At 42.9% G+C, this 27190-nt stretch overlaps 1 protein-coding gene across 1 annotated transcript in view; it reads right to left on the bottom strand.

Moving 5' to 3' along the window:
* Positions 1–27190, bottom strand: part of LOC117362637 (zinc metalloproteinase-disintegrin-like VLAIP-A) — a 173284-nt gene that overhangs the window by 81830 nt on the left and 64264 nt on the right. The window contains exons 9-11 of the mRNA XM_033949347.1: positions 11083–11252; positions 9377–9461; positions 5063–5193 (exon numbers count right to left, since the gene is read on the bottom strand). Coding sequence (XP_033805238.1) covers positions 5063–5193; positions 9377–9461; positions 11083–11252 — 386 coding nt within the window. The remainder of the gene's footprint in view (positions 1–5062; positions 5194–9376; positions 9462–11082; positions 11253–27190) is intronic.

The raw sequence follows: 27190 nt of genomic DNA, 5'->3' as shown, positions 1-27190 counted from the left end.
CTTCCACCCTTATCACTTTGCTCTGATTGTTCAGATGATGGTCTTATCTCAACTGGACTATTGCAACTTCACCTACCTTGGCATCAACGCCACTCTTATCCACAAATTGCAGCTCATCTAGAACACAGCCGTTAGTCTAATCTACAAATTAAAGAAATATGACTCAATCACAACCTTCATCAGGCAACTACACTGACTCCCAATATCATCCCGAATAATTTTCAAAACGTCATGTATCCTACACCAGATAGCCTCAGCAGCCCCTCTCATCCAATTATTCTCTACTCTTTGGTCGACATCAAAAAGAAACCTTAACAGTATCCAACTAAACCTGCCATCCACAAAATACCTCCACTGCAAGCAAATTTTCCACTCTATGCTTACTTATCTGGGTGTAAAAACCTGGAATGACCTAACAGAAGCAATCAGGAAAGAGACAAACTACACCACATTCAGAAAAAATCTGAAGACCCACCTCTGACAATTAACTGTTTCAGCTTCTGTATAGCCCCCCTTACTTCTAGGTCCCTCCTCTTGCCTTTTCATGCCCCCGTCCCCTACTACTTTCCCACTTCCTCTTTGATCTGTTGTTTTGAGCTTATATATTTTGTGCGACTCACAAATGGAAGATTAGATTAGATTAATGAGGTTAATTTTAAATGTTTGTGAACTGTGCATATCTCATGAAGTTCATTTGGACAGCTGACTTTTTTCTGGAGCACTACAAAATTCCACTATAACTGGGAATATACCTGGGTTGCAAGTGGTTATGTTAGCTGCAACTTATTTAAAAAGAACACACATCAATACCATATAGCACTATTTTTTACTCGTGATTTTGTGGAAGGCGCTACACACAGATGCTATGTTAAACCCTTTGGTAGTTTGTTTTGTATTTTAAGTCATTGAACTGAACTGAATGTCCTGTCATCTTCACTGTTGTACGAGGGATTGCTGAAAGTTCTCAGCCCAACCAACAAAGTCGGGGGCAGTCTCCATCGCCGACTATACACTTGAAGGGGCATAATTGAAAGGAACATCTAAGTCTGTTTTTGTCTAAGACGCAAGTCGTCCAAAGTAAAAAACAGCATAGGACACATTTTCAAAAAATACGTCCCAAATTTTTTTCCCTTTTGAAAATCGTCTAAGAATACATCCTGCCGATCTGATCGTCCAAGCTGCTAAATCGTCCATATTTATACTACATTTTCGTCCAAGTCAAAAACGCCTAGAACAAGCCCTGTTGGATGTGGGAGGGGTCTGCAAAGTGATGGACTGAACACTCAGATATGGCACCTAAATAGTGGGGTACTATACAGGGCACTGCTGTGAACTTCACAAAAAAGGTGCCTTGTCATCATCTCACTACAGCTCCCTTATAGGTCATGGTGAGCCCCCCAAACCACCTCCAGAATCCCCTAGACCCACTTATCTACCATCCTAATAGCCCTTATGGCTGCAGGAGCCACTTATATGCCAGTACAAAAGGGTTTTGGGGGTGTATAGGGGAGTGCACGTGTTTCAGTATCAATGCAGGGATTACAGGGGTTTATGGGCATGGGGTCTCCTCTCCATGGGTCTCTAACCCACCCCCAAGACGGCTTAAGACGCCTCTGTGCAAGACGACTAGGCTTTCCTATGCCAGGCTGCTAAGTGATGATGGTCTGGAGGCTGAATTTTAAAGTTGTGATTACGATTTTTATGGGGTTGGGGAGGGGGTCGGTGATCACTGGGGTAGTGTGTGGGGGTCTGTATTATGTGTTTGCAGTGCTTATCTGGTTACGTTAGGTGGGTTTTGGTGACTTATACCATGTTTTAAATAGTCTAATTCACAATGTCCAAGTTCTGTCGATCCTGTGCTGTATAACTTTTGGTTATACATGCAGTACGACTAAATCTAAGCCTGCCCACGTCCCGCCCAAATCCCGCCCTCGACACTCCTCCTGACATGCCCCGTATAGCTATGGTCATTCAGCGGCACTATGAAGGCCTAGGTCATTTGTAAACACGTCCAAAACCCGTTTCGATTATCAGCACTTAGACATCTTTCGTTTATGATCGTCCAAGTGCCGACTTAGGCCGGTTTTTGGATGTTTTTCTCTTTCAATTATGAGCCCCTTAGTCCAGTGATTTTCTACTGTTTATCATTCCGTTGGAAAAATACAGAATGAAAAGAATGGAAACTCACTGAACTAAGTTATAGCCCTCGGTGGAGACTGCCCCAGCTGTCTTGTTTGCGCTGAGAATTTCAGTGTTCTCTCATAACCCCTGAAGAAGGCATGGGTATGTCAAAACATGGTTACTACTACTACTAATCATTTCTGTAGCACTACTAGACATATGCAGCACTGTACATTAAAACATAGAAGAGACAGTTCCCGCTCAATACAGCTTACAATCTAATCAAGACATGGCTCTGTGCTCAGTTCTGTAAATATATGAATTATCAGTGACAATGCAAATAAAGGACTCTAAAGCTCTTCAATCAGGTGAGGAGTCATCTTTTTGACCATATTTTGATTTCCTTCCAAGACTCAGAGCACTATAGGACATCCAGCATATAGTTGCAATACTCAAATTGATAGTATTCAAAGAACTTTAGGATTTCCCAAGATACTATTGGATCTGGTAATATAACAGCTCTAATGTTCATAGAATTTCTATGAGTCAGAGCTGTTACCGCTACAGCCGGCGCTAAAAACCATACTACAGTTTTGAAAAAAAAGGGGGGAGGGGTGTAACTTACTTGAATACTACAGTGCACTGTTATAGAGAATGACACAGTGGCGGGTTACCCGCGGCTAGCCGCATTTAGCCACGGGTAACCCGCCGAAACGGGGAAGAAAAAATAGTGGCCTCTGCAGGACGGGGACAAGGTCATTCACCGCCCCGTGGAGCGGTGAATGGACTTGTCCCCGCAGTGAGGCAATCAAGGATTGCGCGGTCCCCGCCATCTCCCTCCCTCCCTCCTTACCGCCGGTTGAATTTCTGCCGGTCCGCACGAAAAAAAAAAGCCTCCTTCCTTTTCCCCTGCTCTTACCGCCATGCTCATGCTGCAGCTACTAAAGCCGACAGGAAGTCTTTCCGACGTCAATTCTGACGTCGGAGAGGACGTTCTGGGCCAGCCAATCGCTGCCTGGCTGGCCCAGAACGTCCTCTCCGACGTCAGAATTGAGTCGGAAAGACTTCCTGTCGGCTTTAGTAGCTGCAGCATGAGCATGGCGGTAAGAGCAGGGGAAAAGGAAGGAGGCTTTTTTTTTTTTTTTTTGAGCGGCAGGGAGGCAGCAGGCTGGCTTTGGCTAGGGAGGGAGAAAGGTAGGCAGGCAGGATTCGGGGGTGGGGGTGGGACAAAGTGTGGAAGGCAGTGAGAGGGACATAGGAAGGAGGCACTAGGGGCACTAAAGACATGGGAAGGAGGCACTGGGGGCACTAAAGACAGAAAGGGGCACTAAAGACATGGGAAGGAGGCACTGGGGGGCACTAAAGACAGGAAGGGGCACTAAGGACATGGGAAGGAGGCACTGGGGCACTAAAGACAGAAAGGGGCACTAAAGACAGGAAGGGGCACTAAGGACATGGGAAGGAGGCACTGGGGCACTAAAGACATGGGAAGGAGGCACTGGGGGCACTAAAGACAGGAAGGGGCACTAAGGACATGGAAAGGAGGCACTGGGGGCACTAAAAACAGGAAGGGGCACTAAGGACATGGGAAGAAGGCACTGGGGCACTAAAGACATGGGAAGGAGGTACTGGGGGCACTAAAAACAGGAAGGGGCACTAAGGACATGGGAAGGAGGCACTGGGGGCACTAAAGACAGGAAGGGGCACTAAGGACATGGGAAGGAGGCACCGGGGGCACTAAGGACATAGGAAGGAAAGAGGGAGGGAATAAAAAGGGACAATTCTTGGGCCTGAGTGCAGAAAGAAAGAAATGAAATAAAGGATATACAGACAGAAGGAAACGCAACCAGAGACTCATGAAATCAATCACAAGACAGCAAAGGTAGGAAAAATGATTTTATTTTCCATTTAGTGATCAAAATGTGTCAGTTTTGAGAAGTTATATCTGCTGTCTATATTTTGCACTATATTTGTCTATTTTGCTATAGTTACTGAGGTGACCGAGCTTGCGGAGATGGGGTGGAAACAGGGTTTTAAAATTTTAGTCCTAGTAGTTTGCCGGTCCACAAAATAATTCTTTTATTTCTGCCGGTTCACTGGTATAAAAAGTTTGAAAAACATTGATGTAGAGTATGCCGGCTTTCTTTTTCGCCCAGCCGCACGCGTTCAAAAAGCCACGCTTGCGCAGCTGCTTGAGTTAATCAATCTTCTCCTCTCTTACAACTTCCTGTTTCCGGTTGCGTCAGAGGAGAATATTGAACAAATGAGCACCCGCACGTGCGGCTGGGCGAAAAAGAAAGCCAGCATACTCTACATCTAAGGTGAGATGGAGGGAGAGAGATGGCGGAACACTGCAATCGGTCGGGTGTCTGCTGTTTTTGTATCACTGCCTGCCTGCGCTCACGTTCTAGATCCTCCTGCATTTTTTAGTGTGCACAATTGACCTGATTCGAGCTATAGGTGAACATGGGGGACACGTCATTGCAAGGGAGGACAAGTCAATTGATTTATTTTATGTTCTGTTTTTACTACAGGGCAGAGGCACTGAAACAGATTCTCAGTGCAGTAGTAGTAGTGGCAGGACTCTCTTCTGTCTTCATGGTGTTTCGCAGTACTGAGGCTTATATGGATGCTGCGGGGATGGTGACGGGGCGGTGAATGGGATGGCAGTGGCGGTGACGGGGCGGTGAAAGGGATGGCGGTGACGGGGCGGTGAAGGGAACGGCGGTGACGGGGCGGTGCAGAGGATGGTGGGCCAGGGACGGTGCAGTGACGGGGACAGATTTTTTCCCCGTGTCATTCTCTACACTGTTTTCAGCACTATATAAAAACTAGACTGTATTCCTAAGCTGAGCTTCTTGCCTCTCTGTCAAGATTTTAGTCGTATGATATGGTATTTCTAGAACTTGTTTGCTTCAGGTTCTCAACCTGGATAGCTAACCTTAAAGTGGGGTTCATGATGCAAGAGCCTGATAGGCAAGTGCAATCTTTTGTGTCATGGCTCATTCCAAGGTTATGACCCATCTCATGTGCAACTGTAGCTCCCACTAAAACTGCAATCCTGTTGTGGTCCTGCAAAAAAAAAAAAAAAAATTACATTTGTGAACCAAAATGTGCACAGTGAATGAAGGAGAAATAAAAACTAGGCATGATTACTAAAAATGATTGCATAGATTTACCAAGTTACAGATGATTAAGCTGAGGCAGAAGGAGATGGTGATTTGCTTAAGCAGCTAGTCTAGAGCAGTGGTTCCCAATCCTGTCCTAGAGGACCACCAGGCCAGTCGGGTTTTCAGGATAGCCTTCATGAATATACATGAGAGAGATCTGCATATAATGGAGGTGCCAGGCATGCAAATCTGCTCCATGCATATTCATGAGGGTTATCCTGAAAACCCGACTGGCCTGGTGATCCTCCAGGATAGGGTTGGGAACCACTGGTCTAGAGCACTATAAATAATATTGGGATTCTTTTTCTAAGGTACGCTAACCAATTTACTCTCCCTTTTACAAAAGTGCGGAAGAGCTTTTTAGCGCTGGCCAGCGTGCTGAATGCTCTGCGCTGCTCCAACGGTCATAATTCCTACGAGCATCAGAGCAGCGCAGAGCATCCATTGCACCGGCTGGCACTAAAAACCTCTTCCGTGCTTTTGTAAAAGGGGGTGGGGGTTAATGTGTGCTACTGATTACCATGCTAAATGCTAAGAATGAAGCCTTAGGTAAAAAAATGGGTTTCTTTAGCATTTAGCTTGCACTGTTTAGCGCACAGGTGTCAAAGTCGGTCCTCGAGGGCCGTAATCCAGTCGGGTTTTCAGGATTTCCCCAATGAATATGCATGAGATCTATGTGCATGCACTGCTTTCAATGCATATTCATTGGGGAAATCCTGAAAACCCGACTGGATTACGGCCCTCGAGGAGGGACTTTGACACCCCTGGTTTAGCGCATGCTTAATCAGTTTCTGCACCTTAGTAAAAGTTCCCTCATCCAGAGAGAGATTTATGGCCCATTTCCTTAAGTAACTAATAATAACTGGAAATCTAATTTTATATATGGTTTAATATTTAAAATCAAGCAAAACCCAGTAAACCAGAAAATATAAATGACAATAGGGAGGAAAAGCCTCAGAACCCAACCTTCACTCTTGTTATATTGATGGGAATTAATGGAACACTGATTTTTGTGGGTTTACCAGTACAGTACTAATATATGCATTGCACAGAGTTTAAGTAGGTTTTTTATGCCAGTGACATAAACTCACCCATTAATTCCTATTACTATAACAAGAGTGAAAGTTGGTTCAGAGGCTTTTTCCTCCCTAATGCCACTTATATTCTCTGGCATGCTGGGTTTTGTTTGATTTTAATTAAATATTAAACTGTATATAAAATTAGATTGCAAGCTATTTTCGTTAAGAACAACCAGATGAGAGAGAAAGAAACCCAAATATATATCGCAACAATCCCCCCCAAAATGTAAGTATGATAAAAAATAGATCATCAAATGTCGGATCAATCATCTGCACAGATAGATTATGAAAGCGAGTTAATTAAACACAGTTTTCATCATCAGTCCAGTTGAAATAGAAATTAAAGTATTTTAATTGTTTTAATTTTTTTTTTTACAAAGCCACGCTACCAAATGCTGCTGCGTTAATCGCTGCGATGTCCAAAGGGAATTATTGAACGTTGGAATGTTTGCCATGTGGCAGCTTCTAGCATGATTTTGTATAATAAACCCTAAATAAAGAAATATCTTACTCCCCCCAGCCCCTCCCCCCGCCTTTTACTAAGTCACGGTAGAGGTTTCTACCATGGCCTGGAGTGCTAAATGCTCCAACAATGCTCTGACGCTCATAGAATTCCTATGAACGTTGGAACAATGTCAGAGCATTTAGCACTCCAGGCTGTGGCTTAATAAAAGGGGCCTTAAATTTTTTTAAAGTTGTTATCTGGGGCAAGTCTAGCGCATCTCCTGACCTGCCATAGTGTAAAAGTAAAATGAATTCTGTAGCAAAGGGGAGAAAAGCTCACCAGGAAGGTTTCCCCGGTTTGCAAATAGTTGGGGCCGACTATCCAAAACAGGTCTTTCTAGTCCCAGTCTCTGGCAGGTTACGTTTGTCCAGTCTAAAGGAAAGCTAATAAAAACCAGCATATAAAATCCTTTAAACCTTCTCTAAAGAAACAGTCCTATTTCCCTGAGAGCAATCTGCAGCTTGGCCAAAGGGGGAGCCAGAGGGAGTTTATGCCCATGCTGACTCCACGTGTTTGGGCGGGGCTCCCACCAATATAAGGCAGGGCTTCAGGCAGGAGAGGAGGGAGGCGAATGGGAGTAGGCAAGACAGTAGGAGGCAGAGTAGCAGGCCTAAAATGAGACCTGATGTGGAAATGTTAGAGCTGGTGGAACTGAAAGCACAAGAGGAATACATGGAGGCTACTGATGAACTACCTTTTCAAGGTGAGCAAGTGGAAGCAATGAAAACTTGCTGATAGGAACAGTATTGTTTTTGTATTGCCAAGAGTTTTGCCCTAACTTAAGGAAACTTTTTTTTTAATAAGTCTGTGCAAAGGACAGAGAGAAATGTCCTTCATTCCTAGCAACTGAGAACTGGAGAATTTTTTTTTTTTCTTTTTGTATGTTTTTTGTCTGGAACTGTTTGGAGTATTTGGCACAGACAACTTTTCTGGCATAAGAATAAGAAGGAACTATAAGGCTGTAGGTGCAAGGAAGGACTGTTTGAACTGAAACTTTTTGGGTTTTTTTTTTCCTTTTTGAACCAATGTTCTGTCTTTGGTTGTTTAACTGACTAGGGAACTGCAAACCTCACCTATTTATGAATGGAATTTTCTGAGGTGACTGTTCATGTCTGTTACCATCTGAATCTTGCTTATTGCAATATTTTGTTTCTTTTGAGATAAAACCTGTGGCCTAAACATTGCTGCACCTGAGGAGCAAGGCGTGGCACAGCTGCAGAGAACAAACTTCAGAGGCCATCTTAAACCTGCGTTTTCTTTCCCACTCGAAAGTGTGTTTGGTTTTGAATGCCATATCTTTCATATGCTTTATTGCCTTTTGTGTTTTGCACATGCTTATTTTGTGGAACTGTTTTTTTTTTTGTGCCTAATGGCTTGTACAATAAAAGACTGTATCTGTTTTTAAATCAAGCCATCTGCCTCCGTCCCTTGTGTGTAGTGTCTGGGTTGGTGCTAAAGCGGTGTGGCTGCCATTCTGGGCCAGCACCCCTATAGGGCTTCCACCATTTTGGGACGTGTGCCTAGGATCAGTAGTACCACCTAGTGGAGGGCTGCTACATCACTCTTAGCAGATCCTGGCAGGTGACATCCCTAGAACTTTGAAACAAGATTGCCAGTTAGAAGAATTTGTTCATACCAACAATCTGGTGAAATTTCTTCAGGAAAGAGGATACCCAGTGTTTATCATAGAGCAAACCTATATACAGGCTAGATTTGTGAATCTTGATCTTTTGTTACAATACCAGATAATGGATACCAAGGATAAACATTTGTGTTTTCTTGCTTATTATATTGGTATAAGATATGTTGTGTGAGCTATTTTTAAATGCGGGCACATGTTGTCTTTGTATTCTATTTTTAATGAGTGCCCAGTTATTGCTTATCAGCAGGTCCTAATATATAGGAATTTCTGATCAATATCTAATGAAGATGATCAGATCCCTAACCTAGGACAAATGTGTCTAGTAAAGTTCTACAAAAGAGGATTACAATGGAAACATCCCAGTATAGGTTGTGCCATCTTTTAAAATCCTGTGGCACATTGCTCGGTTCATTTTTCTATGTCACAGTTTTCGGCATTAAAGCTTAACTTGTCCAGTTTCTTTCAACTTGCCATTGCTTCAGCTATCTTCCCCAGTATAAAATTTGCTTCAAATTGCCAGTGGGAAGCTATTCGCTATTGCATACTTAACAGCCCCAATGGATCATCTAGTCTAAGTAGCCATTCTGTGGCGTGACATCACTTCCTTTCCTCCAATTCAACATTTAATGCACATTTGAACACTTTGAAGTAATATTTTGTCTGGACTGATGATAAAAATAATGGTGAATTTACCTGCAGTCATATCCAAGTAGATAATGTTTTCCCCCACATTTGATAGTCCATTTTTCACTATATTTAAATTTATTGCAGATTACTATTTTCATTTAGGCCATAAGAGATTGTTCTAACCATGAAACCACTCCTCCTCCTATCAACTTTTAATTAGAAAAAAAATTACCTGAATCACACCGGCAGAATGTTCCTTGGTGCACATGGTACCCATATAGGCGAGTCCAACTGTTGCTCCATCAAAGTCGATGTTTCTAAAATAACCAGAAATACTTACTAATCGTATTTTTATTATTTGTGTGGAGAGCAAGTAGTTATGGGAGTAGGATGAGGTTTAGGGTGGAATTCTGGTAAGCTGGACAGTAACAATGTTCAAAACAGGGCTCTGATAAAGCTTGCTTTCCAAAGCAAACATGGTTCAGCCTAACCCACTTGACAACAGGAAGTTAGGGCCCATAGTACACCTCCTAAAAGTAAATTAAAGCTTGGGTAATAGTTTCTGATAGAAAATTTATAAAACACATATTTTTCCGTTCATATTGATAAATACAAGGTACACCTAACACAGAATTCTAGAGAATTTTTACATTCTCTATTCCATTGTTAAGCAAAGTCTGGTTGGAACTACTGTGTTTCCCCAAAAATAAGATCTACCCCGAAAATAAACCCTAGCATCATTTTCAGGGTAGATCTTAATATAAGTCCCGGGATTCACCGGCAATTCAATCTGCTCCCCCCCAACCACCACACAACCGAACCCCTACTGACCCTCCATCCTTCCCTCCCCACCGACTATGAGCGAGCCCTACCTTCAACCAAAGCAGCATCAGACCGGCAGCACTCTAAACAGGCTGCTTTGGCCTTATCCATCGGGGATTTCACTCTGCCACATTACTGATGACTCAGTAACACAGCAGTGTGAAATCCCTGATGGACAAGGCCGAAGCAACCTGTTTGGAGTGCTGCTGGCCCGAAGCTGCTTTGGTTGAAGGTAGGGCTCACTCGCGATCAGCGGGGAGGGAAGGATGGAGGGTCAACAGGGGTTCGGCTGCACGGTGGGGGCAGGAGGTGCTCAAGGGTTCTGCTGCACAAGGGATGGGAGGAAGGGAGGGAAGGATAGAAGCTGAGCAAAAGTTCTGCTGCACGAGGGATGGGAGGGAGGTAAGGATAAAAGCTGGGCAAACTTCTGCTGCACAGGGGGATGGGAGGGAGGGGAGGGGAGGAAAGATGCTGCACATGTGGGGGAGAGAAAGGAAAGAGGAAGAACTGGGGTGAAGGAGAGGAAGGGAGAGATGATCATGTGCATACCCCGAAAATAAAACCTACTGTGTTTTTTTGGCCCAAAATTAATATAAGACCCTATCTTATTTTCGGGGAAACACGGTAGTATCCACTGTCATTCATGTTCTATGAGTGTTTCCAATATCATGAATCAGAAATATATTGCAAAGAACTAAATATCGATGTAGATTTAAATGGCATAAATGAATGTCACTATCAACTGGATTCAGTAAATAGCATCCAAATATGGGCACCCCCCCCCCCCCAAAATTGGTGGCCAGCAGTATTCTATAAAGATCACTCTAAAGAATCGCATTGGGTGCCAAATTCTGCATCCAAAGTTGGACATGAGGACTTCCACCAACTGAAACCAGATGTGCTATAAATTCTGGTGTGCAAATTGGGTATGCATCTGTGGTATTCTGAAATGCTGGGCACAATTTTCTGGAATGTTCCTGACCCATCCATGCCCCTTCCATGGGAATGTTCCCTTTGCTGTTGCTTGCGGATACACCTAGATGCTATCCTATAACCGGGCACAAGTGTATTTCTCACCAATCTGCCATTTCAGCCCTGTTTCGGTGCCAAACTTACGTGATAAACTGGGCATTGTCATTTGGTTTTCTGTTCAGCAGGTCGGTCATTCTCCAATTGGAGAACAGATCCAAATTAATATTGGCAGAAGAATTCACATGTATCTTATCTGTAGTGTTCCAGACTTCTAACCCAATTATAGCGATATGTAAGTATTTAGGTTTATAAACCTGGGAAATGAGGAAGAAGAAATACCTTTTCATCTTTTGTGAGAAATTATAGATTTTATGAATAATGAAATAGCTCAACTCTTAAACATTTATGCACTATGCAAATACAGTCAAAATCATGCAGTGCTAGAAGGGTTAAGAAAGAAGTTTGTATTCCTAGTGAATTTTACTATATTGAAATGCATGCTATAGTAGAGAATGACATGGGGCCAAATTTTTCTCCATCCCTGGGGGAACTCATTTTCCCATCCCAGTGAGTTCTTTTCCTGTCCCTACCTCATTCCTGCAAGCTCCATCCTCATCTGCACAAGCCTTAAACACTTTAAAATCACAAGTAGCAACATTCTTGAGCTCAGACTGTGATGTCATAATGCCTCATTCCACCAATGCCTAAGCTCTGTCCTCATCTGCACAAGCCTCAAACACTTTAAAATCATAAGTGTTTGAGGCTTATGTGGTTAAGGCAGAGCTTAAGGAGTGGGGCAGCAACAGGGACAGCAACGAAACTCGCGGGAACGGGATGGAGAAATTGAGTTCCTGCAGGGATGGGGACTTCTATGAGCATTAGAGTTTTTTCTTTAGCAGTATGCGGCTTGATAAAAAGGGGTCATAGTGAACATTCCCAGAACATCAGATTCCTTTCATGTGTTTCAGTGGATGCATATTATGCATGTAGGCCCAGATTCTATAAACGGCACCTTAAGTTAAGCACCTAGATCAGCGTGCCTAGCCAATCTAGGTACCTAACTTAATTTTCTTAATTGTGGCTGATAATTGAAAGTGTCATTAAAAATTTTTTTAGATCCATTTAAAAAAATTAACCAGTAGGTGTCATAACACTCCCCTTTCCCTTTTACATAACTGCACAAGAAGTTTTTAGCGCCAGCCGGTGCGCTGAATGCTCTCTGGTGCTCTGATGGTCATAGAGTTCCTATGAATGTCGGAGAAGCGCATTCAGCACACCAGCCGGCGCTAAAAACCTTTTGTGTGGTTTTGTAAAAGGGGGGACTATAAGGTTGGAGTCTACACAGCGATGCCTACCATCAAGAAGGCACAGTTAGGGGTGAATTTGGGGCAGATTTTGGGTATGGTTTGACTTAGGCGCTGGTTGATGCCTACCTTAGGCTCACTTGTTTAGGCCAAGAAAACTCTGGATGCGCCCAAGAATTCAATGTCTACCGATGCCTAAAACTGCATGATTCTCTAAACGGTGCCTAGCAGATGATTGACAGTCGCACATAATGGCACCTATGAATTAGGCGCTGTCTATAGAATCTAGCCATTTAGAATTGTAAAATAACGCACAATATAAATTTTATAAATAACCCAGCCCCACCTTTTTACTACAATTCCTATGAGTGTCGGAGCATTTAGCGCCCTAGGCCGCAGTAAAAACCTCTGCTGTGGCTTAGTAAAGGCCTACATAAGCCCCCCCCCCTTCACACACACACACACACACACACACACAAAGTTCCAAGTTTATTATGTATTTGATTAATCGCTTATTCAAAATTCTAAGCGATGTACAAAATGGTAAAATGTTGTATTACAATAATCAAAGGGAAACGGACTATTTAAATATGATGGACGAGACAAAATGTATAATACAAAAGGAAAGGAATAGGAAAAGAAATACAAGTTAAAAATAGTAAAGAAAACGAGTAAGGAAAAAAAACAATAGGAAAGGGGAAAACAGTAAGCTTCAAAGAGCTGCTGCTTCGGTAACTGCGGTAACTGGCCAGAAGCCCATAGGGATTTAAAGGGCTTCAGGGCTTTTGCTGCGCAGCAGTTGCTTGCGTGGCTTTGTAAAAGTGTGTGTGTGTGTGTGAGGGGGGTGGGGGGTGGGGAGGGGATAAATAAAGGTCTGGTTCCAAGGGGTTACACTTATTATTAATGACAATGAGAAGCATTGAAAATGTATTAAAATATTTTTGAACTGACTTTCGAATCCAACAGGAATGCAAAGACTGACGTACAATTTTTTTTAAAATCCAATAAAACTAACATTTAATCAAAATACATCAAATAAAAAAATTCATAACACTATCTCTTAAACACATTAAGAGCAGATCTTATTTTTCTATTTTTACAAATGCATAAAGAATAAGATGTTTATTTAACTGTAAGATTAAAAATAAATACAATGGGAATTTGCTTGTCTCCCTTGTTGACTCCTTAATAAAAATGATTTTCAAAAAAAAAAAATAAAATAAAAAAATAAAAACACATTTCAGCTCCTTTACCTTCTATAGAGCTGATAAATTGATAAATAACCATGGAACCTTTTTACTAAACTGCTCTAGAATCTTACCTTAGTGCGTTTTAATGTGGGACTTTCCCATGTGCTAAGGCCAGATTCAGCACGGCATAATATTAGGCTTTTTAAATATTGTTTATTTGTTTCCAGTTGCACACTAATATTTGCATTAGCATACTACAGTGGCAAAAAGTTAGCACAGGAGCATTTACAAGCATGGTTTAAAATGTATAGTAAAAAAGCAAGTTAAACAATGTATTCTCCATTGAGCAGATTAGCGCGCGCTAACCCTGCGCTACACAGCTAAAACTAACACCAGCTCAATGCTGGAGTTAGCGTCTTGCGTGCACGGCAATTTAGTGCGAGTTATTCCATGCGTTAATGTCCTAACGCAGCTTAGTAAAAGGAGCCCTAGGTGTCCACAATATGGACGTCCATCAACTTAGGCGACCAAATAACGTGGATAATAAGCCCAATTAATGACTTTAACAAGCAATAATTGGAAGTTAGATGTCCAAAGGACGGTCACGATTCACAAAATAGGCATCCATAATTTAATGGACACCCATCAGAAAAAGCTGTGCCTAATAGGATAGGCATGGGTATGGCTTCAAAATATACATCCATTTATAGAATCACATTTCGCTCAGAGTTCTATTGTGACTACCTAACATTACAAAAGCAGGTATGAGTTAGGTAGATGCAACTTAAACATAGAAACATAGAAGATGACGGCAGAAAAGGACTACAGCCCATCAAGTCTGCCCACTCTGCTTACCCACCCCCTGTCTATGCCCTAATGACCCAATTTTCATATCTTGACCCTTGTAGGGATCCCACACGGGTATCCCATTTATTCTTAAAGTCTGGCACGCTGTCTGCCTCGATCACCTGCACTGGAAGCTTGTTCCAATGATCAACCACTCTCTCTGTGAAGAAATACTTTCTGGTGTCGCCATGAAATTTTCCGCCCCTGAGTTTGAGCAGGTGCCCTCTTGTGGCCGAGGGTCCCTTGAGAAAGAAAATATCATCTTCCACTTCGACACGTCCCGTGAGGTACTTAAATGTTTCGATCATGTCCCCCCTCTCCCTAAGTTCCTCGAGAGTGTAGAGCTGCAATTTGTTCAGTCTCTCTTCGTACGAGAGACCCTTGAGCCCCGAGATCATCCTGGTGGCCGTCCGCTGAACCGATTCAATTCTGCGCATATCTTTACTGTAATGTGGCCTCCAGAATTGCACACAGTACTCCAGATGAGGCATGCTGGAAGTATCCACATATAAGTGAACGGGGCTTTGTTTTTGGCGGTATAGAGGACTCCAATTTGATATTAAGGTCAAAAAGATGTTTAATAACGCATTAAGCAAATCACATGAAAAATATATATATTGCATAGTAAACCTTCTATTTTTTGGAGGTAAAGGGGACTCCTCTTTGATAATAATGGAAAAAGATGTTTAATAATGCTTTACTCAAGCAAAGCACATGAAAATATATAGCATGCTAAACCTCATTCCCAAAAGGCTAAGAAAATAAGAAGAGAATCCCTACTCACAACGGCTGTAAGTCACAGCAGGTGTGCATGTGGTATAGTGGTTAAAGCTACAGCCTCAGCACCCTGAGGTTGTGGGTTCAAACCCCATGCTGCTCCTTCTGACCCTGGGCAAATCACTTAATCCTCCAGTGCCTCAGGTACATTAGATTGTGAGCTCACTGGGAAAGATAGAGAAAATGCTTGAAGTTTCTGTATGTTAACCACTAAATAATTAAGAGATAAATAAAATATAATAGTGGTGCCAGCATTTTACTGCATTCAATTTCAATGTATAAAAACAGCATAAAATTGCCATTCTAATGACATCATAACGCTAACACACAATAACGTTATAGACGTTACTAGGACGTCTATGCAACATCTAAAAGGTGATTCTGCAAAGGACATCTAACAATATAAATGCGCTTAGATTTGCTCAGTGCCGCTAAGCTCGATTCTATATAGTACCTCTATGCATTATAGAATCACACTCAACATTCTGCTCCTGGACATCTAAATGACGCGTAATATTTAGACATACTTTAAAGAAGCTGGCCGATAGAGCCTGATTCTCTATAAGATGCCACTAATTGTGTGTCAGTCACTCATCGGTGTCCTAAAGAGAATTGCGTCTATATCACTGAACAGATACCTTAAATATAGGTCAGCATTTTGTAGGCCGGCATATTGTAGGCCTACATTTAAGGCATCTGTCTCATGCCTACGAAGATGCATAGAGACATTTAAGCACGTGAAGGCCATGTCCGGGTGAAACTACACCCATGCCTTGCCTTGGGCGAACATAAGCATCCCTTTGCATCTCCAATGTCGCGCTACAGATGCCTACAATCTAGGTGTCCTTCATTGCCCTTTTTTTTAAAAACATTCATCCCAATTAGCTGCCAGACGGCGGTAGGACACCTACTGCCACCTGCAATTGTGAATCACATGTCGAGAATCAGGCCCTTAGTCCAGGAAGTTTCCAGTTTTTTCCATGTCATAGAAAAAATAGGCTTTGTCAAACTCTGCAAAATGCTCATTGATGGCATCGATGACTTAATGGAATGTGGTGCCATTTCATGGAAATTTAACAAATTTTTCATACCACCCTCTTACTAACTCCTATTTAGGAAGTATAAATGCTCCCAAGTTAAGTCTGTGTTATCCAGTTAGCATGCTCTAATCAGAACACGCTAGCTGGAGAATACTTCTAGCCCATTCTTTGCCCTTGACATGCCACATTTTTGAAAAAATAGCTAACTCAACAAGCAAGCTACCACATTTTGCAATAAGCTTTTTTTTCTGTGTGCTACGCCCATGTTTGGGCTCAGCACACTTTAGTAAAAGGGTCCCTATATAATCATATCAAAAAGCCATGGGCATCAGAACAGGGGTGGCCACAGGGGTCATGTAGCCCCCCCCCAAAAAAAAAAAAATTGATGGTCAGAAGAGTTGGCTCTCCTGCCTCCCCCAGTTACCTCCTCCCCAGCCGCTCTCATTTGAAATCTTTGAGCAGTGGCAACGAGTGAGCTGCCTGCCATTGGTGTGCCCCAGAAGTCTTCATTCTGCAGTATTCAGTTGCTGAAGTGTGAAGGTTTCTGGGGCAGGCTGACGGCAGCAGGCTCACTTATTGCCACTGCCTGAAGATTTAAAATGAGAGCAGCCAGGGAGGAGATAGGTGGGGGGAGCTGGGAGCCAGAGAGAAAGGTGGAACTATTGCCCCCCCTCCCCCAAACACAAAGCATTATGTTGCCTATTAAAAGCTGATAGTATTGTAGTATGCAAATAGCACCCAACCCAATTACTTCCTCATGGCGCCTAAAGATTGCTCACAGTAAGGATTAGTTTCAAGACATGTGCAGCCTTAAAATTCTAAATTTGTTTAGTTTCTCATGTTGTATATGGCAATATTCATTTTGTTTCTGTTTTTCTTTTTTTGTTTTTTTAACTGTCTTAATTTTGATGTAAGCTTAAATGGCTTAAATTAATATCAATGAGTATTTAGCAGAGTTTGACAAAACCTGTTTTTCCTATGATATGAAAATTTGCTGGACTAAGGGCATGATTCTGTATAGGACACCCGGTCTCAGCAGCCGCCTAAGTGGCTTTTGAGAATCACACCTGGGCGTCTTATACAGAATTGCATCTGTCCTAACGGACAGATGCCTAAGCACACTTAAAAACCCCAATTCTCTAACCAGCTCCCATATCGCAGGCGCCAGTTAGAGAATCATGTTGATGCTGAGCTGATTGCAGCAGTGGTAGGGACCCTCCACTCACCCCGACACTGTCCGCGGCAGGTGGAGTGCCCAATTCCTCCTGCTGCCACCACAAATCCCACATCGAAGTACCCCAGCAGGAGGGATGCCCATTCCCTCTTGAATTCCCCCCTCCCCCAACTGCGATAGGCAGGAAGGATGCCATATCCCTCCTGCTGGCCCACTTGCAGTAGGGTTCAGGAGTTCCCTGCCATGGCCGTTCAGTTGATCGTGGCAGGGAGATTTAGCTGCTGCTTCTATTTGAAATGTAGGCTAGCATTTCAATGGCCTACATTTTAGGTGCCTATCATGGCCCTAGGGAGACGCCTAGGATCGCTTAAGCTCACCTAAGGACACTTCCGGGCAAAACCATGCCTACACCCAGCCTTAGGCGATCTTAAGTATCCCTAGGCACCTTCCTGCACCCACAACAGTGTAGGTTATATTTTTTAGAAAAGGAACATCCCAATTGGCTAATTATACAGTGGTAGGATGCCTACTATCGCCTACAATCAGGACGCCGTTTATAGAATTTGGACCTTAGTGTATAAGCCCTTAATGTAGATTACATTGTTTAACTTGCCTTTAACCAAACTTTTCAAACCATCCTCTTAAACGCTCCTGTGCCAACTTTTTACCAGTGCAGCATGCTAATACAAACATTAGTGAACAACTGGAAAAAAAAAATACTAAAAAAAGCCTAATATTGGCCCCATTTTATGAAGCCACATTAAACTTTTTTTTATCACCGACCATGATGGTATTATCTCTGGTGACAAAAAAGCTTAACGTGGCTTTGTAAAAAGGGGGCATTATGCCGTGCTGAATCTGGCCTTAGCACATGGGAAAGCCCCACATTAAAATGCACTAAAATCAGATTCTAGAGCAGTCTAGTAAAAAGGTTCCATGGTTATTTATCAATTCTGGCAACTATTTCTTTCATTTCAGGAGTAATATCATTAGTACTGTGCTTTCTTTCCGAAAGTACACACCACTCCAAATAGTGCACATACATGAAGAGTGTGTGATATTGAGAGAGCGCATCTTGTTCTGAAAGAGTAATTACGTTTCCAAAAGAACGCATAATATTTACTATTTCCAACACAGAAAACCCCCCAATTTTAGGATATTTTACTGTTTCTAAACCCCTTCCCCCCAAACTGTGCATCCCTAAAATTTGCACAGTACTCACACAGTGGAACCATTTTTCTATGTGAAAATACACACATACTTTCCTTTTCAAGACTGCCAATGGAAATATCGCTCACACACTTTCCCACTGTCTTTTTGCATGGATGCTTTTTTGAAAAGTGTGCATACGTATAAAACCACCCCTCAGCCCAGCATCCCTTCCAGAACACCTCAACTTAACTGTGAATAAAATGATGTGCGTTGTTGCATTAGGGTGAGATGATTTATATTTGCACATACCACTTTGGTGGTATTCATTTTTTCATCTGAGGACTTGCAGACAGGAGTGCCCATGGACAGTAGTTTGTTTCTTTTTAAAACCTGCCTTGTCACCCACAGATTAATAGAAATAATAAAGATATAAGGGCTAATATTTAACAGTGGCATTAGGGTGGTTTTGTAAAACACTGGCCAATATGAAAGCAGACATTCAGCATTGGTATCCTGATACTTGCCAGTGGCAAATATCTGGTTTTAGCACCAACTCAGAAGTGCCATCTGATTAGCAGCGATATTCCACAGCCTTGAATAAAGTGATTACCTGTCTAATATCAATACAAGAATGGGCTAAGAACAACAAATTCTGCTCGAACGCAAGTAAACCGAGCTATGGGTCCATACATACCTGATATCAAAATCTCTTTTGAGAAATACAAACTCCCCCCTCAAAACACAAGTCAGGAACCTTTGATTATAGCTAGATTCAACACATATGACATTCCCCAAAACCAAGCAACCTTCAAGAGCTGCTTTTATCATTTGCGACAACTATGTAGCCTCTCTCCTTACACTGAGAAGGCAAATCTTGTCGCAGTTGTGCATGCCATGATAACATCAATATTGGATTATTGTAATGCACTCTACGCTGGTCTGACTACAAAGGGTATAACACCAGCTCTAATCAATTCAGAATACTGCAGCAAGACTTCCCTGGCTACCAGTACAATACAGAGCTAAACTTAAAACATTGTGTCTGACCTTCAAGGCCATGAAAGGAAATGGCCCAGAAGATCTCCCTTTACACACCTTCAAGGTCACCAAGAACTTTCCCTAACCACACCCTCTCTATGTAATACCTGCCAGCGAGCCTTCTTCAGGGTAGCCCACCCCCCCCCCAGTCTGGAATGCACTCCCTGAAAGGCTTTGTTTAACACAAGACTGTCTCTGCTTCAGGAAGCAGATGAAAGCTTGGCTCTTCACCCAGGCCTTTAATGGAAGAAGTAAATGTGATCATGTAACGCCGCTTTTGAGAAATGCCCACTGGGTTCCTCACCATATCTCATACAAAATAGTCCTTTTATCATTTAAACTCCGTCAACCAAATCTCCCTCTCCTTTTGGACAGACTACTAATACTATATACCCCTCTAAGATCCCTACGTTCAAGCGACCAAAATCTCTTATCTGTATCCTCACTAAAGAACATAGGCACCAGACACAATGAGATATTTTCAATAACCGCACCACAGTTAGGGAACTTATCTTAGAGAAGAAGACGTTTTAGATAGATTCAAAAGTTCCTTATGTATAGTTTTTCTTCTAACCACCCTGCACCTTGTAATCACTGACCGCTCAGTGACCTCTTATCCATTTATATACTGTAACTCGCTGATTGTACAGCTATTCTTCATTGTGAACCGCCTAGAAGTTGCAAGACTATGGCGGTATAGAAAAATAAAGTTATTATTATTATTAAAGGCCTTTTTATATAGTGATGCATTCGAAAACTAAACCTGGAACCAGGGTCCTGATAATGTAGATCTTGCCCACTCATCTACTTTTATCTATTTCAAATGAGATTTGCTCCACTTGTTTTCCCCATCCTATTGTTGTAACCCTCATTGTTCCTTTTCTCCTTAAAATTGTAGTTCTACCTTTGTCCCTTCGTCTATGTCTGTGTTTGTCTTAGCATTCTAAACAATTTTGTCTCCCCTATTTTTAAATATGTACACTGCTTAGAAATGTTTTTATTAAGCATGTGTATGAAATCCTATATAATAAAACGCTAGCCGCGCATGCGCACTCCTGCCTGCGTGCTTCCGTGATCCGTAAGTCCTTGGCAGGCAGGAGAGCGGATGCGCGGTTAGGGCCCACACTGGAGCGCTGTGGCCGACCCAGGATCGTGGGAGGATGCGCCGCGTAAAGTGCTGCACACGTACTGGAGGAGGAGGGACATACCGGTTCTGCACATACCGGCACAAACCTCCCTTCAGCGTTGGCAGCCGCAGCACTCTAAACAGGCTGCTTCGGGCTTTCTCCTGCAGTTGAGTCCCTCTGCCGCGTCACTGATGATGATGTCATCAATGACGCGACAGAGTGACTCAACAGCAGAAGAAAGCCGCGAAGCAGCCTGTTTAGCGTGCTGCGGCTGCCAACGCTGGAGGGAGGTTTGATATTAAAGTCATCTCGCTGGGAGGGTCGTAGAGTCAGCGGGGGTTGGGCTGGGAGGGGAGAGAAGCGTCTGCCTCGGGTACTTTAGGCAGCAGCAGCATTTACAATTCGCTGCTGTTGCTGGCTTCAGGCCTTAATCTCTGGCCGGTCTTGCCTTCTTCCTGTTTTCATGAAGACAGGACCGGCCAGAGAGAAAGACTTGAAGCCAGCAACAGCAATGAATTGTGAATGCTGCTGCTGCCCAATGAAGTAGTTAAATGAGGAAAGAGAGCAGAGGGGGAGAGAATGGCTTGGAGGGAAGGAGGAAGGTATGCCAGACCAAGGGAAAAGGAAGGAGGAGATGGAACAGAGAGAGAGAGAGTGCGGACACTGGATGGAAAGAGAAGAGAGGGGCAAGACAGAGGGTGAACAGTAGATGGAAGGGGTAGAGAGAGGGAGACACACCGAATGGAAGTGTGGAGGACAGGGGGAGCAGACGTTGGAAGGAAGTGGGGAGGAGAAAGAAAAAAGGCCATATGCAGGATTGAGGGAAGAGGATAGAGTTAGAAATAAAGATAGACAGACAGGGGGCCAGGGAAAGACACAGACAGAAAGAATGACAGCGTCCAAGGAGAGAGAGACAAATTAAAAAAAAAAAAACAAAAAACAGACAGACAGACATCTAGTCTAGCACCCGTTAATGTAATGGGCTAAAACACTAGTTTTAAATAAATTGTGTAAACTGTAACTAAGGGTTCCTTTTACTAAGGTGCGCTAGCGTTTTAAGAGCGCACTAAAGATTATCACGCGCTAACCACGCGCTAAATGAAAAATACTAACGCAAGCTCTACGGAGGCATTAGCATTTAGCGCGTGCGGTATTGTAGCGTGCACTAAGCATGTACTAAAACCACTAGCACACCTTAGTAAAAGGAGCCCTAACTTGCTAGTCACATACACAAGGAGTTATACTTGGCTGCAAATACAGGACAAGTTTATCCACTACTACCCTAGATGAGATCATTTTCAAGCACTAGTCTGACCTCATGTGCAACTTTCTTCAGATTAGTCCCTTATTTTCTTTTTTTTTTTTTTTTTTGCAATTTAAATTTAATTTATCACTTCTATCTATATACTCCTTCTTTGCTTACATCCTACACCCTATTAAATGTTTTATCACACATTGTGTTGATACTGTAATGTAACATACTATGTCATACTTTGTATTGTAATCTGAATATTTTCTACTGCTGTAATTTTATATTGCATATTTTTGACTTATTCTTGTTGTACACAGGGCTGGATTAAAGGGTAGGCCCAGTAGGCACGTGCCTAGGGCCCGAAATGGTTAGGAGGGCCCCCTGAAGGAAGGCAAACAGACCACTGACAAAAAATTTTTTCAAATGGCGACAGGGCCCTCTCCTCCAGCATCGATCGGCAACGGGACCCCCAAGCATCGATCGGCAACGCGGGCCGGGCCCCCAATCTTCCTATCTCTCCCTCCCATTGCGAGACGACCGACTGACCAACAAACCTCTTTCCAGCAGCGTTGGCAGGAGCAGCATTCTAAACAGGCTGCTTCACGGCCTTCTCCTGTTAGTGAGTCCCTCTTCCGTATTATTGATGATGTCATCAGTGATGCAGCAGAAGGAATTACCAGCAGGAGAAGACAAGCAGCCTGTTTAGACTGCTGCGGCTGCCAACGCTGCTGGAGGGAGGTTGGTTGGTCGGTTGTCTCATGATGGGAGGGAGAGATAGGAGAGTCGGGAGGGGGGGCCCGGCCCGCATTGCCGATCGATGCACCGGGGGGGGGGGGAGAGAAAAGCGGTCCGCCCCGGGTGCTCCATTAACTTTATCGGGCAGCAACAGCGTTTACATTTCGCTGCAGTTGCCAGCTTTGGGTCTTCCTCTCTGCTGGATCCTTCCTACTTTCTGTTTCCATGAAGGCAGGACCTGACAGAGAAGAAGGCCAAAAGCCAGCAATAGCAGCAAATTATGAATGCTGCTACTGCCCGAAGAAGTTCATGACACCAGGCCTTGGGTGACAGAAGGAGGAAAGGGAGCAGAGGGGAGAAAGCTGCTGCACCCAACTGGAGGGAGAAGGAAGATCAGGGAGTGAATGAAAGGAGATGCCAGGGCTTGGAGAGAAGGGTGGAAGGAAGAGCATGGAGGCATGGAGGTAAGGAGGAAGGTATTCCAGACCAAAGGAAAAGGAAGGGGGAAAGGAAGGAGGCAATGTCGGAGCATGGAGGGGAAGGGAGAGATGGAAGGAAAGGAAAGAGATACCAGGGAATCAGGGAAGGGAAGATGCCAGACCGTGGAGTGGGAAGGAAAGAAAGGAGAAGAGAGATGCCAGAGCATAGGGGAGGGGATGCTGACAGAAAAAGAAAAATGGAGAGGTGGCAGAGCTGAAATCAATCATGTACAAAGGAGAGAAGATAGACAGTTTATAGAAGGAGCATAGAAAAATGGAAGATGCCATATAGAACGGGGAGAGGGCAGACAGTGGATGGAAGGGGCTGATGCTGCATAGAAGAGAGAGGACAGATGCTGGCTAGAAAGAAGAGAGTGAAGCCAAGATGATTAAAGCAGAACTGACAAAAGGTAGAAAAAAAGATTTTTTTGTTGCTTTAGAATAAAATAGTATTGTAGATGTATTGATAAAACTTTATAAACAGAAAATAAGGTAAGCTTTTTATTGGACTAATTTTAATACATTTTTTGCTAACTTTTAGAGACCAAAACCCTTTCTCAGGTCAGGACAGTATAACGTAACAGCAGTATACTATATTGACCTGAAGAAGGAGGCTATGGCCTCTAAAAGTTAATTGAAAAATGGATTAGTCCAATAAAATGGTATATCCTTATTTCCAATTTTTGTTTTACTTCTATTTGTTCATTTGTAAAGTGGTGATTGCTTGTCAGTTTCTTCAAATTTACATCTGCTATATTTATATTTTGCAGAGTATTAGGGGGCTATGTGTCATTGTTTCACTGTACTGTATACAGTGTGGCTTCTTGGCAGTTCAGTTTAACCTTTATCTACATATTTCTATTTTTACTTTGTGATTACATATTCCATACTGGGTAAGGGTGTATCTGTGTTCTGTGTGTATGAAAGACATGGTTTTCTGTTAGCGTTGACTAGCCTTGTTTGGCGAAATGCATCGGGCATGGTTTTTGGGAGCACCTTGAATAAACCTGATTTGAATCTCCTTATTTTCTGCTGATCTTCTATTGTTTCATGTTGGATTCTTTGGTGCACTGCTTGCCTTGTTGTTTCGTTACAAGTTAACATACATGGAGTGGAACGTACTAGAGGAATTACAGATTTGGTTGTTTATACCTACATATGGGTTACAATTGGTTGACATAGAGTGAGGCAGTTGAGAGGTGTTGTAAGCTTAGTTATAAATATACACCGAGCTCTACGCTTGTGGAGATGGCACGGTATACAAACCTAAGGTTTAGTTTAATCACATGCAATATATGATTCTTCATTGACAGGTGACTATCAAGGTACACACCTAGTGATCTCATCCCAGAAGTAACAACCAATTTTGTGTCTCGTAGTTCCACATCTTTCACCCTCAATAAGTCTTCAGCAGAGTGATGTAGAACTCTTCTAATAACAGTCTATTTGGGGAGGGGTTATAAATTTTAGCCTCAGAATCCAGGCTAATATTAATTGCTCAAGGCAAAACGAAGAAAAATCCAACAAGTCTGCAGTGAAGGGAGAGCACCAAAAACAAAAAAGAAACTGCAGAGAGGAATGTACAAGGTACAGGAACTTTTATTAAAAGTCAGTAAAATGTTATTTTCTAATAGATGGCTTTCATATACATGGAGACCGGACCCAATATGGTCCGTGTTTTGGAGAAACACTCCTTCTTCAGGGGTCCGAATTGTCCTAAACTTCACTAAGGAGACCTTTTACTAAGGTGCGGTAGCCGATTTAGCGCGCGCTAAATATTATCACACACTAAATGCTAACGAGCACATTATATTCTATGGACGCATTAGCATTTAGCGCTCCCTAATATTAGCACACACTAAGACCCAGATTCTCTAAAAGTGCGTCCCGATTTTAGGCAGCTGTAGGCGTCCTACAGCTGTCTAATCAGCCAATCGGGATGCACGTTTTTTAAAAAAAAAATGCTCCCCAGGCAGGCCTGAAGGCGCCTCCGGGAGCCTAGGGAGACCCGCAAGATGCCTAAGCTCGTCTAAGGGCCTTAGGCGGGCCTTAGGCTGAACCTAGGCGGCCCTACGCGTCTCCCTAGTAGATGAGAAGCTTAAAAATGTAGGCCAGCAAAATGCTGGTCTACATTGTAAGTAAACGCGGCCGCTATACTTATCGCGGCAAGGGATCTCTCTGCCGCTATAAGTATAGCGGGCTGTAGCCCCTGACCGATCACTGGCAGGAGGGTGCCCAAACCCTCCTGCCCGAAGACGCACCCCCCTCCCCGACACTACCGACCGCCCCCCCCCCCGACACTATCGACCGCCCCCCCCCCCTGACATTACCGATCCCCCCCGACAATATCGGTCGCTGGCAGGAGGGTGCCCAATCCCTCCTGCCCGAAGACGCACCCCCCCCCGGCGCTAACAACCCCCACTCCACCAAACCTGTTCTTACAGATGGGTCTTGCACGTCGAGCAAGCAGGCACGCCTCGTCGAAATGAGGCGGGCCCGCCCCTTCCCGGCCCATCCCGCCGAAGCCTAAGGCCTGATTGGCCCAGGCTCTAGAAGCCTGGACCAATCAGGCCTTAGGCATAGCGGGTCCGCCCATCCCCACTTAATCTAAGGCCTGATTGGCCAATCAGACCTTAGACTTGATATTTGGATTAAAAAAGAGCGACCATGTTAGCCCCTACTACAAACTGCTTCACTGGCTACCAATGGAGGCACGAATAATTTTCAAGTTCTCTTGCATATGTTTCAAGCTGGTTTGGGGACTAGCTCCTACATACCTGCTCCCTCACTTCACTCTATACAGTCCTACGAGCCAAACCAGAAACAGCAACCTATTTGCATACCCAAGCATTACCGGCTGCAAATACAAAACCTTCCTGGATAGAACTTTTAAGTATCAAGCAAACAAACAACACTGGTTAGACAGCTACATAAATGGAGCAAAGCTGACATATAATGCCTTTAGAAAACTTATAAAAACTGCCTTATTCAACAAAATCATCACCTAAAAAAGTATCTACACCTAACACTACATATGTCCACTCCTGCTTTTAAGTCTGAAATGTCTAACATTATATTTTGCTGCCTTTTTAAGATTCTGTTTGCTGTATTTCACTGCCTTTTGTAAGATTCTATATGCTGTATCCCGGACCTTTTGTAAGATTTTATATGCTTTTTGTAAGTTTCTATATACTGTATCCCAAACTTCAACATATTGTAACTCGCTGACTGTCCAGGTCTCTTCAGTGTGAACCGCCTAGAAGTCTCACGACTATGGCGGTATAGAAGAATAAAGTTATTATTATTATATTCTATGGACGCATTAGCATTTTGCGTGCGCTAAATATTAGCACACACTAAATACTAACAAGCCCATTATATCCTGTGGACGCGTTAGCATTTAGCGCTCCCTAATATTAGCACACACTAAATGCTAACGAGCCCATTATATCCTGTGGACGTGTTTTTAGAAAAATGTTTAATTCCCTATACTCCTATAAGATCTTTAAGATTGGAAGAGAAATCTCTCCTCCTAATCCCGTCACTAAAAGTCATTTACTCCAGGAGAGATACGATCTTTTCTGTCACAGCACCTCAAATCTGGAATTCTCTCCCAGCTAACATAAGGGATGAAAAATCACTTGGCAAATTTAAAACCTATTAAAAAGTTGGCCTTTTAAGGAAGCTTTTAATTAAGCTATATACATTTTAAATTCCTTCTAGAATTTCTTTTCTTTAGAAAGAGCTATAAGTAAAATCGAGCAGGTAATCTTTTACCCTTCCTTTTGTTTCAAATTCCTACCATGTTATATTTACTTTATAATTGTATTTAATCCATTTTATTTTTTCCTTGTGTTTGGTTGGTATATAGTTATGGAAATCATTGTCTTAGTAAAATGTTATTCGTTTATGTCACCCTAATTTGCAACATATTTTGTAAATCGCATTGAAGTAAGATTTTGCGATCAAATCAAAAATTTATTAAACTTGAAACACACTAAATGCTAACGAGCCTATTATATTCTATGGAGGCGTTAGCATTTAGCGCTCCCTAATATTAGCACACACTAAATGCTAACGAGCCCATTATATACTATGGACGCGTTAGCATTTAGCGCTCCCTAATATTAGCACACAC

This window comes from Geotrypetes seraphini, chromosome 6 (assembly GCF_902459505.1).
Source record: "Geotrypetes seraphini chromosome 6, aGeoSer1.1, whole genome shotgun sequence".
Classification (NCBI taxonomy): Eukaryota; Metazoa; Chordata; class Amphibia; order Gymnophiona; family Dermophiidae; genus Geotrypetes; species Geotrypetes seraphini.
The sequence above is the reverse complement of the archived record's forward strand: the minus strand, read 5'-3'. Positions and strand labels throughout refer to the sequence as shown.